The 13,492-nt window shown below is 51.1% G+C and overlaps 2 protein-coding genes across 2 annotated transcripts; both read left to right on the forward strand.

Moving 5' to 3' along the window:
* Positions 1-4,287: 4,287 nt before the first annotated feature.
* On the forward strand, positions 4,288-6,386 carry BCR38DRAFT_337342 (uncharacterized protein; the record flags this gene model as incomplete). The annotated part of the gene is made up of 2 exons (XM_040855529.1): positions 4,288-4,871; positions 4,928-6,386. 2 exons carry the CDS (start codon positions 4,288-4,290, stop codon positions 6,384-6,386), a joined length of 2,043 nt encoding a protein of 680 aa, XP_040717933.1.
* A 2,812-nt stretch (positions 6,387-9,198) lies between these two features.
* BCR38DRAFT_456112 (major facilitator superfamily domain-containing protein) lies at positions 9,199-11,157 on the forward strand (the record flags this gene model as incomplete). Its single annotated transcript, XM_040861873.1, has 5 exons — positions 9,199-9,328; positions 9,410-9,731; positions 9,798-10,706; positions 10,788-11,010; positions 11,053-11,157. The coding sequence occupies 5 exons, from the start codon at positions 9,199-9,201 to the stop codon at positions 11,155-11,157; spliced, it is 1,689 nt and encodes a 562-aa protein (XP_040717934.1).
* Positions 11,158-13,492: the final 2,335 nt, after the last annotated feature.

A 13,492-nucleotide genomic window follows, 5' to 3' on the forward strand; every position in this document is an offset into this window, starting at 1 on the left:
GAGCAAACTCCAGGATTTTGAGAGTTGGAACTCGGCATTATGACACGAGAAATTCATAGGCTCAGTATTGTTTTTGGCGCGGTATAACTGGGACTTCATTCTTTTGGCGTCTTCGTCCTCACTTTCCGAGGGCCTCCTCTCTCTACCATGCCATGAACGTATATTGCTTCTTGCATTTCGACGGAATCCTCACGCTGGCACGCCGTCGCGTGTTGACAGTCTTCGTAATTTCCGTACGTCGTCGGGATTACATCCAGAGGCGTCCTTCATTCTCGACAACAGTCAATACTCTAGATCACTCGGATTATGTTGCTCGCAGGCGGCTGCTTATGATGACTACAAGTTCAATGCGGCGTGGCGGCCCCGTCAACAGACGGATTGCTGGTGACATTGCTCTCTATGAACCTGTGGCCAACATAGCATGTATTGGCGGCGGTAGTGATGGACGGATGAAACTAGGAAGGTGCAGTGGAAGAAGGCAGGGCCAGCTCAGGGACCATTATCCTAGCAGTCGTCCGGGTACTGCACGATCCACGCAACAGAACCATACTTATATACTCGGCTTATTGTAGAAAGTATTATTATTATTAAATACGCCGTAGGCTCGAAGCCCCCGGTACCTCTGCTAGTACTCCCGTATGTCAAACCGTGCCCTAATGGCTGGACTAAATACATACGCTGCGTCGTCGGTTCGCCCTATTGGCGACTGCGTTGCGTTCACTACCATACGACGTTGGTTCTCAACCTACCAACAAAGTCCCCCCTGAGAAGATCGATGCTATCTGGGCCTTGAAGCTGTCCGACCCGTCCCTAGCAGCCACCTTACAATAGTCCCACTAACTACTGGTTCTCCTGTTGCCGTTGCGAGGTCTCTGCGAGAGTATAGTGGCCGTGGTGCGATAGCGGCCCGTAATCGTTCCCTCGGTCCTTCCAACAGCCCGTGTAGAAAGTAATTCCGCAGCAGAACAAACTTCGTTGAGGTATCCTATTTGGGGTACATGGTTCGCCCAGGGCCAATCATACGAGGGCTGGGTGCCTTCTACTTTCGATATGTCAGTGTGATTAGCTCCTCAGCTCCTAGAGCATACCCAAAGACAGAAACAGTTGGCCACTGGCAGGCTTGGTTTACCCGGATGTAACCAATACCATGTATAGCGCCATGTGCACAACTTGCGTGTCGATATCTTGCGGGAGGTACGAGGCCGCCTCAATCAGAGTGAGTTTACTAACACACCTGGCAACCTGCTTCTGACCTCTCGTGCTCAAGTGGGGTTGGTGCGCAAAATCCACAATATCGAGCATAGCAAATAGAGGGCAGAATTCATGACGTCCTCGCATGACACCAGTCGTTTTCACGAGTCGTGCGGTGACTCCCAAAAGTATCTATACCGTGGGACATAACCGCGAGCAGCTTCCTCTTTCCCACCGACAAATAACAAACACCGAACACCAGCAACATCTTGAACAACCAAAAACACCATACCAAGGACTCTCGACAAAACTACACACACAACCATTAGGATGAGCGCCGCGCCTTCCCCCAAGGAAGATCCTCGTACGCCTCCCGCGAGGCCCCCTCGGTAAGCAATGCTTCCACACCCTGCGGAAGGCGGCGCGGAATGGAGGAGCACGATAGTGATGACCAGGAAGAGAAATGTTCTTAATATCTGTTTAAATCGCTAGCTAGCTAAATGACTAGCTAAACGACAACCTCATCTCTCCCATGGAGTGACAACCTAAACGTGCTCCTCACGAGACTAAAACCTTGGTCTAAATTTTCCGCAGCGATATCTAAGGCTTGCTCCAGGCTCCATATCCCGGGGGCTACAGGATGGGGGCCGCTATTGCCAGGTGTCTTAAAGAGACAAGAGATACTGCAGCTCGCGATCACCGGAAGTCAATCAGTCAGGATTGCCCTTGCTCACGAACATTTGTGCCTAAGTCCGGTCATAACTTCGGAGTTGCGCGTTCTTTTAAACCCGCGAAGCAGAACTAGAAGCCTAGCGGATATATGCAGCCTCGCGGTGGACGAACTGTTCAGGATATGCACATGCATCTCGAGTCATAATTCCGCATCATGCGTGTGTGTGTGCGATGAAGAACCGACTTCTTTAAGTTCTGGGATTGAGAAAGATGAGTTTTCCGAAACTCGGACGAACGCGAACACGAGGGCGACAGCACGTGAATACCACCAAAGACCGCGAAGACGGTTGTCAATCCTGTTTCCTTTTGAGCTGAAGCAATGCACGTGGGAAATCTATCTGGTCGAGGCTAACTAGGTCCTCAGGCAAACCAAGCCTCTGTTAGGCTGGCTTTTGCATAAAGTCGTCCCATCGAACCTTTGAGGCCGGAGCCTATACAGTTATATGATGTGCCATCAAACCAGACTGCGAACCAAAGCCCCACAAAAGCCACGGTTTCCTCAACCCGACCAAGGTGTGAATCAATGCTTGCGGATTGCCAATATTCGATCTGACGGTAATCTCATAGGGATGAAATCCAATACAAGAAGTCATCATGAAATTTCGGCGGTAACTCAAGGGTCCGTGCTAGTTGATCTGTGCAACTGTTCCTAGTGTTGCTCTCCCGGGCGATAGTGCTCGGCGATTGTAGGGTAAAGCCCATCGGGAAATCGGCCACGAATCGTTCATAGGTGGGTGGGTGGAGATGGATCTCAGGTCTCCTTCCAAGAAGCAATCCGTGCAGCAATCGCTCCGCTGCGTTATCAGCTGCATCGTGGCCATCAATTGTCAACGAATCTTCTCACAGCGCCTTCATCCTAGCCCCAGCCCAGCCCAGTCCAGCCCAGCCCAGCCACTCAGAATCTCTGAGTAATTCTCGGGAACTTTCGACGGAGCCAGGTAGTACCGCCTGTGTCTCGCCGTTATATTCATGAGATTATGGATACGGGACGAATATTATGCAACGCTGCTTGACATGACATGACATGATGCGTGAATTTATCGTCGTTGGATTTTGAGCTGTTCCCACTTTCAGCTACAACTAACTGGCAATGGTGCCGCAATCCCCACCTCCAGGTCCCACTGTGCCGCTCAGCGCTTATGGATCGACCAAGGGGGGACCCCGGACGGCATGAGGTGACATTGAATTGTACGTCTACCTAATTCCCCCTCGCCTCCCCCGCCGTCGCCCGTCATTGAAGACTTGGACGCTTAAATGTCCACGACGGCTGCTGCTGCTGCTACTGCTGTCGTGGCGTCGAAACTTGCGTATTCCAAAAAGCAGACATATCGCAGCCGGTAACGCAATCAAACCGGCGCTCTTGTGCTAGTCAAGTCTGTTTGAAACAACAGATGCGCCTCCTGAAGTCTTAAAACAAAGTAAGCTCGACAACAGCCTTTAGTTTTTCAACGTATTTCAACTCTATCCATCAATGTTGCATTTCACGGCTTTTACTCTTCACTCGGCTACGTGAGCGCCACCCAGTATACTCTCTTTGCACCCAGCTGTGCGGGCCCTCGCAAGCTGCCAGCCAGTGCAAGTGAAGTCTGGTCTGTGATGCCACCGGTCATCCCAGCCCCGTCATCGCCACTTGTCCACCCATCAGCCCTATTCTGAACCCGTGGTCCGGTTTGCGCCGTGCACCTACTTCGCAACTGCTTCGCAATACGTTGTCACTTACAAACAAACCTAGCCTCGACCCGAGTTTCCCATCCCCGAGCTTGCTACTTGTATCGCCAAGCCAGCCTAGTTTGGGGCTTGACGGGCATTCATTCGATCCAGCAGATTCTCATTTCCATTCATTGCCTCCGCCACCATTGATATCTATGTCAACATTCCGCCAGCGAGGGCGACTTGGGCACGCCAACAGGTTCACAGATCACTTTCAGTCGAGTCTGGCAACCCCACCTACCATGTTTTGAGCCCAGCTCAAAGCTCAACCTAGTGACTCAGTTAGGCTCTGCCCCGTCGCCCCGTGACCGCATCTAAAGTCCGACGACGAGAGGCATCCCATTGGGAATCCCGCAATTCTCCGCAGTGTTTCTCCGTAGCGAACCCCGCCGCACCTCGCACCTCGCACTTCGAGGCCTGCACGCACTCCAACTCTACCGCGAGTGAGACTGGACGTGTGTCGAGCTCACCCCACCAAGGCGGTTGTGCGCGCAACTCCGCATGGCTCTGTTCCAACGCACCGTTTACTCGCGTTGTTGAATGATGAATGAAGTCTAATCTATCAACCGCCACCCTGAGACTTGGGCTCTCCCTTCCGCTTCCGTCGCCCTCGTTCATCCTTCCTTCTTCAACCACTACCTGCCAGCCATGGCAATGTCCGTCCAGAAGCCCCCGGCGGTGGACGCTCACGGACATGCACCTCTTGTAGATGGCACCCCGCCGGAGCTTGTCGAAGCCGACTTCTTGAGTGAAGTGTTGCAGGTCCAGGCCGATGACGCCGAGTCATTTCTCGACGATTTGCTCGACAAGGCGGCCAGGCTGGGTATCTCGCTGTCGCGACCGTCCACGGCCCTCTCCACGGCCGACAAGCCCACTGGGTATAACACCTCTGGCGCCGACTCGAGTGTTACGCTAGACACGAGCCATGCCCGGACCACCTCCACCGGATCGCAGCGCTCAGTGAGCACCACTCTGACCGCGCCCTCTTCCACCGATGGAAACATCCTTAGGCACAAAACATCAAGAAGCCTTACCTTTGCCCAATACGAGAAATATCTCAGCCAGATAAATCCTAATCTCAACCAGCCCAAATTTCTCGCTGATGCCCCCCCCGAGAGATACACGCCCGTGAGTCTATTCAGCGTCAGCACCGAAAAGAGTTATCTCGGCATCAGAAATGGCTTGTCCAAAATGCGCCGGAGGCGAAAACCATCTTCCTTTTCCGAAGCAATGACCATGTCAGTAATACTCCACCCTACAGCCGAGACGTACGTCTGCTGACGTAATTCCATAGCTGCTGTAGCGCATGTCGGGAAGACTTTAAGCGCGATCAATCCCTCGAGAAACTACCCTGCGGACACCGGTACTGCACCAAGTGCTTACGAATCATGATAATTCAGTCTGCTACGGACGAGTCTAAGATGCCGCCGCGATGTTGCACCCAGTCTATACCAGGTCAAGTCGTCAAGTCCATCTTGACTCGCGAAGAGCAAAGCGTGTTTTTGAAAGCAGTGCTGCAGTTTAGCACGCCGTGGGAAGCTCGGGTGTTCTGCTGCAATCCTGCCTGTGGCGAGTTCATTCCTCCGAGGAACAAAATCGACCCGAAGTATCCTTCCCAGGCCACTTGCCGTAAATGCCGGACCAGAGTGTGTGTCATGTGTAAGAGAAGTGCCCATCCTCTGGGTCAAGATTGTCCCGACGATTGGGAACTGGATGCGGTGTTGAAGATGGGCGAGAGGTCGGGGTGGAGGCGTTGCTACAAATGTCGAACATTGGTTGAGCTGACTCAAGGTTGCACGCATATGACATGTCGCTGCAGGGCCCAGTTCTGTTACATATGTGGCGCAGTGTGGGAGCCGGCGGTAGGATGTCCCAACTTCTGCAATGGCGAGGCGGAGATGGAGCGACGGCGACAAGAGGAACAAGAACGGATGACAGCCTTGGAAGCCGAGGAGGCCGTAAAACAAGAAGCCGCGGCAAAAGACAGGGCCGAGAGGCTTGAGGCCGAAAAGCGGACCAAGGAGTCGCCCGAATTTCAGGCATTGCGAGCTGACCAAAAGCAAGAGATGACACGCTTCCAAATGTTCGAGAGGAAATCGAAATGGCTCATGTGGACGCGGCACGCCCAGCAAAAACTCGCTTTGGTGGAAAAACACTCGGCCATGGTAGATAAGATGAGCGAGCGACATGCCAAAACTTCGGCGAACCTCGAGGATCGACAAGTCGTGGCCGAGATGGAATTGCGGTCTACGCTCGAGCAAAGCGAACGGAATGTGCGCATCCGACTGAAGTATATGGAGGCCTACTGTGACGGGCTGGGACAGAAGCCCAATGCGAGCATGCCTTCACGAGTGGTTACCGAACGAGACCTTCGTGAGCTCGGCCAACAGTACAATGTCGAAAAGAACATGAAGCAATTACACCAAGCAAAAATCAATGTCATGCGCGATCGACAGGCTAAAGCTTTGGAGGAACTCCTCGAACGCCAAGAAAAGGAGATGGACCGATTGGTCGAAAAAAATAATAAGGAGATCGAGAACTTGGAATCGGACTTTGTCGACGAGGAAGACATTCTGACCATGACCTTTAACCGACGCCGAAGCACCATCGAAAAGCGCTGGGAGCTCTCAATGAAGATACTCCGAAAAGAGATGGAATCCGAGAAAGGAGGAAGATTTTCCGTCTTGGAACCATTGGAATGGCCATATGGGAAGGACTTGCTTGATGACGGCCTCTCACCCGTCGAGGAATGAGTCAGTCTTCACGAATGAGTTCTATCTTTAATGTCGGCTGGTGTAGTTGGTCACTTCGCTGGTAGATACGTCCCGATTTGAGCCTCGCCCACTTAGGTCGGTGACGAGTCGCGGGTTCGAATTCAGCAGCTGACACACAAGGGAGTTTAGTCAACCCCTACGGCGCGCTGCCCACCTTGTTGACTTCGCCTACCTAGCGATAATAGGGAGATTGGTGCAGTTTAGGATTACGAGCATCCTAGCCAGTCGACCGTCAAGCACTACGTCGGAGGAATATAACTCGACACCCGGTCCAGAATTCGAATCGTTAATCCGACCCCTTATCGGACCCCCTCTCGCCGCGATTCTTGCGAGCGTCTAGACCACGTTACGGTCTATCCACTTGAGCGTATGGTTGAGATGTATACGCTCGACGAGAACCCCAATTAGCAGATACTACGACTTGTCGCGACAAGAAATAGTCGAGCATCTTCTGCACATCAGCAGCATCCCACCCCTGAGGACGAATTTAAGTGCCACATTACCACACTTATCGGTAGTTCAGGCAGGGGTTGTAGCACAGACTTAGGGAGGGACAGGAGGTTTAGCAGTCGTTTGGCTACAAGTTTACCTGTATAACCGCCCGACGCGGCTTAAGGGCCCGCTATATCATCTATAGCCCCTTAAGGGAGTACTTGTAGAGGTACCGAGGATTAACACCTACGGCGTATTATTTAATATCTTTAATGACTCGAACCAGACGACACTCACATACGTGTTCTAGGAGACGTCATGTTTTAACTTACTCTTTCCCTTTTGTTATTGGGGTTTGCGGCGTTGAGATACCATCATGATTCGAGGGAGTTTCTGCAGGATTGCTCATTTCGCCGAACTATCGAGGCATGTCTTGATGAACTTAGTTCGCATAACACGGTTTGGTACGGAGCATATGCTTTTGAACTATGGCAGGTATACCCGGACTTCATTAGTAGCAGGCGCACATGTTTGGGGAGTTGGATCAGTATGTGTGTGCTATGCGTATTACGGGGTTGCTCATGTTACAGCTTTATGATAATGGTCACGAGATGTACTGTTTGGACCAAATTCTACTTTTTACCTCCCTCCACCGAAAGGGTTCCTTTTCGTCGGAATCATCGGGTCGCATTCGGGAAACATGCCCATTGCTACAAACTTGTACGCCATCAAGACTCGGATGCTTTCTAGGCTCATGTTCCGGTTTTCATATGTCTAGGACTATCTATCGTCTGACTGAAGCTACGATCAAAAAGGCAAGGACGCCATATTCCCGGCGGGCCAATTTCTGTACGAACCGGGAACGTAGAGAACCCGGAAGTTTGTCTCGCTTGTCAAAATTAGCGATGACGCTGACAAGACTTGGTCACAATAAGTATGGCTGAGTGTGCGCCGCCAACCCTTGACGTCTACGAGATGGTTTGAGGCGGTTGGTCACTCCAAGATCTTCATGATCCCTGCGATGTGACAAATTGAATCTCGAGTCGATTTCCCGGAGTCAGCTGGACGAGAAACGAGCGGTTGAGAGGACAGAGCTGAGATTGTGAGTTGCTCAAGCTGGTAATGAAACCCCGGTAATAGTAGCGCCGATCTCAGTAGTATTCAGACGTCTGCCGATCGTTGTCAATCGAGCTGTCAACTTGGCAGACGTCTGAATACCTCATCGACTTGGGACAAACCCCAAACCTAACATCATCAGATGTATTTCTATACACACAGGTAGCATCATTTCGGATAACTCGCGGTGCTCTCTGTTGTGTAGCTGCGCGAAAATACAAAACGAATGGTGATCAGGGAGCTAGGGACAACCTTGGTATTGTCGCATGGCCATCTCGTTAGTTTCACTATAGTGTAGGCTGTATCTGGACCAGACCCAGATAGTCCAGACTCTAATCAGACCGGATGCGTGGTACTTTTACTCCCTTAGATAAAGTCAAAAGAGTCAGGGTCCTGTGGTGGGAGCTTCATCGTAACGTGCCCCAGACACACCACGTGTAGCTGGGTGCGGTGCTTGGGCCAACTGCTCACAGATAGCCCTTCCGTAGCTGCAGCCTTGGGAGCCGCTGGGAGTCTAGTCCCGTCATCGCCATCACCAATACAAAACTCTCGCCAGTATTGCCCACAATTGTTTTCCCCGTAGAACATGGAAAGGGGCAGAGACATGCCTGACAAACAAACGCATGGCATTAACTCGCCTTTTAGGAACCCCAGACACACTTGCAACCATGTTCGGTTCAATTATTACGATTTAAGCTACAGATGACAACACTTTTTCACTCATCCTGGCAAGCTCAGCGCTGCAAGCAATACCCCCACTATGAGTACAAGAAAACGGCATGATCCGGATACCATGCGAGGGACATGGGGCTCTCCATGTTTCGCTACCAATCGCAACCCACCAACACAAAGCGGACTGCTTTAGAGTTAGTCAACGACTAGCCATCGCCGACCTTCTGCTTCTCGGCGAGTTATAGTTACAATCCATTGAGTTTTTTCTGTCGCACTCGATGGATAAGCGAGGGCTTTAAACGGCAGACAAGCCGTTGCATGACCTTGGTGAAGTTGGCTGCCGGATGTCTGGACAAGCGTTGGTACCTAGGACAAGCGTGTGCACTCTGGGCCTGCGTGGTACAATGAACCTATAATACCTCAGGCCCCCTCATAGCTGGATATTCGTATTCACTCTTAACTTTCTCTGTTTTCTTTTGGCCGGATGCACTTGGCCACTCAAACAGAGTATTGACACACACCCGCAACAGATGGTAAAATCGACGACACAATGCAGTTCGGGAAGAAAAAGATGGCTGAGGATGACGGAATCCTCCTACGGGAGGTGGACTTACAGCCAGAGGCGCAGGTCGTCGGTTCAACACAGCTCTTCAAGGGGGGGGTAATGCAGTTCGTGCCCATGCCAACTCCGGATCCCAAAGGTATAAACCCACCGCGATGCTGAGTTGAAAACCCATCATCTGTCGCCGACGTGACGACTAACGTACGAGTTTTGACGACAGACCCCCTGAACTTACCCACGTGGCGAAAATGGGCAGCCATAGCAGCGCTGTGCTTTTTCGGCGCCCTCGCCTTGGCAGCAGAAGCCACCATAGGATCTCTCGTGCCCATCTTCGTACTCGAGTACGCTGGCCGAAACCCCAAGTCCCTAAGCTCCATCACCCACGGTTCCCACAAACCGGGGCAAATCAACCTCAACCCGCTCTCGGTTCTGGATGGTATCGGCGGCGAGCCGATTTCCAAAGTCTCCCTGATCGCCTCACTGCCTATCATCGTCAACGGCGTGGCTTCCTTCATCCTGGTACCCCTATCCATCGCCGTCGGGTGAAGGCCGGTACTCCTAGCTTCGGGAATGATGGCGTGGATCGGCGGGCTTTGGGCAGGCTTCAGCACAAGTCTCAATAGTCATCTGGCCGCACGCGTGTGTCAGGGCTTCGGCGCCGGTGCGGTTGAGGCCCTCATCGCGCTAATCATACAGGACGTCATGTTCATCCACCAGCGCAACAAGGCCATCTCGCTTGTGGGCGCCAGCCAGGGGCTCATCGTCGTCAGCCTAGGTGTGTCGGCCCCTGTCATCGTCGCCCGGCTGAGCTGGCGGTATCTCTACTGGATCACGGCAAGCGCCGGGGTTGTCGCCTGGCTTGGTCTAATTGCTTTCGTGCCGGAGACGCGCTGGATTAGGTCGAGTGAGGAGCTTGCAGGGAAGTCGATGCACCTCATTCAACCGGGGGAGACAAGACCCCAGCTCAATTATGCGAGGTACGGGTACAGGACTAATTGGACCGAGTTTGGCGTGTTGAAAGTTACGCCGAATCAATGGAGGCTGGCGAGAATTTCTGTTGTTGAGACGATCAAGGCTGCGTTTTTCCCGAATGTTTTCTGGATGGTTCTGCTGAACTCCATCCTCGTCGGCGCCGTCTCTGCCGCTTCCCAGACGGGGTCAGCCGTTCTGATTGCTGCTGGGTGGAAGTTTGAGAATTTGGGGTTGGCGGCGATGCCTGTTGTTGTTGCTACGCCGTTTATTTGGTTCTTTGGCGGGTTCTTGGCGGACAAGATAAGCAACTTCCACGCTAAGCGCAATGGTGGGCAGAGGGAGCCCGAGGCACATTTGATTAATTTAGTTATTCCTCTGTTGGCGGGTATTACTGGCCCGCTTCTCTTTGGGTTTGCGGCATCGAATATTAGGACGTTGCCAAGTATAGTCGTGCTCGTCGGTATCTTCCTCATGGGGTTTGGGGCATTGACTACCAGTGCGGTCATCAGTGTGTACTTGGTGGAGAGTTATCCCAACTACGCTGGGTAAGTCTTGTTCCCTTCCGATCTCCTGTCCGAACTCGTATCCCACAAAAGAAATAATGACAGATGACCCGAACTGCACAGTCCCGTCCTAGTCAGCGTCTCTTCCTTCCGCCTTATATTCGGCTTCCTCCTCAGCTTCAAGATAACCAACCTCATCATGGCCCGCGGCTTCCTCAATATGTTCGGTATTTACAGCGGCGCTCTTGCCGCCGTCGCGCTGCTGTTGCCCGTCATATATATATACGGGAAACCCATACGTGCGTGGTCTGCGGGAAGGCTCGAAGCCACCTCAGTGGCTAAGGAAGTGCCCCCACGCAAAGAAGCCAACAAGGACGTAACGGTCAAGGTGTATGATGAGGAGGAGGATGATGGAGACCGGGGGTTTGAGCCACACGATCGTAAGAGGAGGGGTAGGAGTAGAGAGACTGTGCGTATTGGGAAGGCGTTCTAAATCGGATGCAAAGAAGGAGCTGGCGGTCAATGTGTATGATGAGGGGGATGATGGAGACCGGAGGTTTGAGCCGCATGATCGTGATAGTAAGAGTGATAAGAGTAGATATACTGTGCTCATTGGGAAGGCGTTCTAAATTGAATGAATATACACGCTGGAGAAAGAGCATGGGGAAACTCGGAATTTGCTCAGACGCAATGCACCTATGCGTATACACACCTCGAGCATCCGCGCTACAAGCGGGTGAGGAGACTCATGATATTTCTGTTATAACTCTGATTGGGAATAATCCGGCGGGTTTGGTCGTTTAAACATGGTCATTGCGAAGCTCTGTATTTTATCTTTCCATATATGCGTCTGCAGCAGCAACTATGTTTATTTCATCGGCACATGTAAGCTACATCGAAGTCTAGGCCAGAGCGATGAAGGAAAGTGTACGTCTCTCAAGAACACTAAATTTTAATATACATCACAGCATAATGAACTCAAGCCTATGACGAATCCCGGATTGTTTTACAAGTCAGGATCCACAGGCGGAGGGATGTAACAATCAAAGCCAGCGTCCGGATATAAAACCTTTAATTTGAGAGCACCTATACGTAGCATTTCCAGAATGACGACGAGCTACCGACTAGCCTAGCCATCTTCGTCCAGTAGAATGGCCCAAAATCGCAGTTACTGCTCTCGTCACATGGCTGTGGTTAAAAGCCCCTTCCTCCGTAGAACCGTGCGGCTCGGAACTTGGTTTGGGTTTCAGCATGACGATGCTGATCATATCGTGGCCATCGTCGTTCCTGTGGCAGATGCAGCTCTGGTTGAGGATGGTGCCTGTGGTGTTGCATTGTGTGAATATTGAGTTGATGGTTTATAGGGGGAATAAGTGCGGTTTGTGTTGGCCTTGGGTTGTGGCAATTGATTCGATATGCCTGGCTCATTGCTAGTAGTGTATCAATTAGCTGAGTATTCTGTTACTTATCGCATTTAGTCATCCTATTGACGAAGAAAGTTCCCCTTTGGACTACTAAGTATTTTCACGTTGGAAAATAATTGCAAGCTTCTTCAGCACTGAGAACTGATGCAACTGAGCAAGTCGCGCGGTTTTTCAGGGCTAGTTGAAATGAAATCGTTGGGTATTCTGGAGACACTGAACGCTAATTAATCGACGCTGGGAACTATCTATACTGACAAACATTCGCCAGGCTCCATGGTGGCTTTGTATAAGCGGACATCAATGTCTAGCGTAGTCAGGTTGCGGCTTGTAAGCGCAGCTCAGACGAGCGTTGGGAGACGCCATAGTCCTAACGCGCTTCCCCTCAGTTGAAGTCCAGCTGGTGCATTTTTGGATTTTCTGCTTAGGGATATGGTAGGGTATAGAGAGAGAATGGTGAGCTTATGTTGGTTCTGATTCGGGCAAAGTATACATGCGTGGTAGTCGTCAATACGAATGGGTGGAAACGCACGTTAGCGAATGGGACCGACGCTAGTGGGTTAGTAAACTAATTCTGAATCAAGTTGAAGCAAAACACATGAGTTGGTTAAATAAATCGAAGTGGAATACGAGGTCAGATCGAGAGAGCTGATATAGATGATACAACTAAATGTGTTGCCCGAAATAGGGGCTGCCATCGGTTTGGCCATGGCTTCTATCCAAGAACGTTCAAAGATCCAATCTGGGGGTCGTAACATTTACCTTGGAACCAGAATTTAAAACAAAACGTGTCCACTGTTGGTTCGGCTAATCTAGTTGCGGTAGACGTGTAATAACATAACAAATGGGTGCACAGTATTGTTCAACCTGGATTGAAATAACCGCATTGGTACTGTGCTCACACTGAAACTATCTTGTAATATGGCAAAATTCCACGAAAATATTATCTTTTCTGTATACAACCACTATTCAGGAAACGTTACCACCGCTGCTGCGTTTCTGTAATTGGAAACAAAGCACCAGTATGCTCAATACGAATATGGCATACTTCGCTTTTCAACAGCCCTCACCTACTGTACTACTCGAGATATCTCAAAAATAAATTAGACATGATCGGACATTAACCTACGGATATCTATGCCCCATACCTAGCTAGGCATAAGCTCGTCAAGCAAGATACCAAACACATGAGAAACAATATCCTCGCAACGCTTTACAAAACCCATCGTCTCTTCTTTCGTATGTCAAGCCATCTTGTAAGCACCACTCATACACAATTCACTTCTATAAGACCCAAAGAATAGCCCCATAGCCATTTCTAAGCTCCTCGCCCGTCACCCACGGATTATAGACCTGGATTGCCCCCCTGAGTGGGGACAAAAATCAAGTCCACACGACCCGTGCTGG

Source organism: Pseudomassariella vexata, assembly GCF_002105095.1.
Source record: "Pseudomassariella vexata strain CBS 129021 chromosome Unknown BCR38scaffold_4, whole genome shotgun sequence".
NCBI classification, from domain to species: Eukaryota; Fungi; Ascomycota; class Sordariomycetes; order Amphisphaeriales; family Pseudomassariaceae; genus Pseudomassariella; species Pseudomassariella vexata.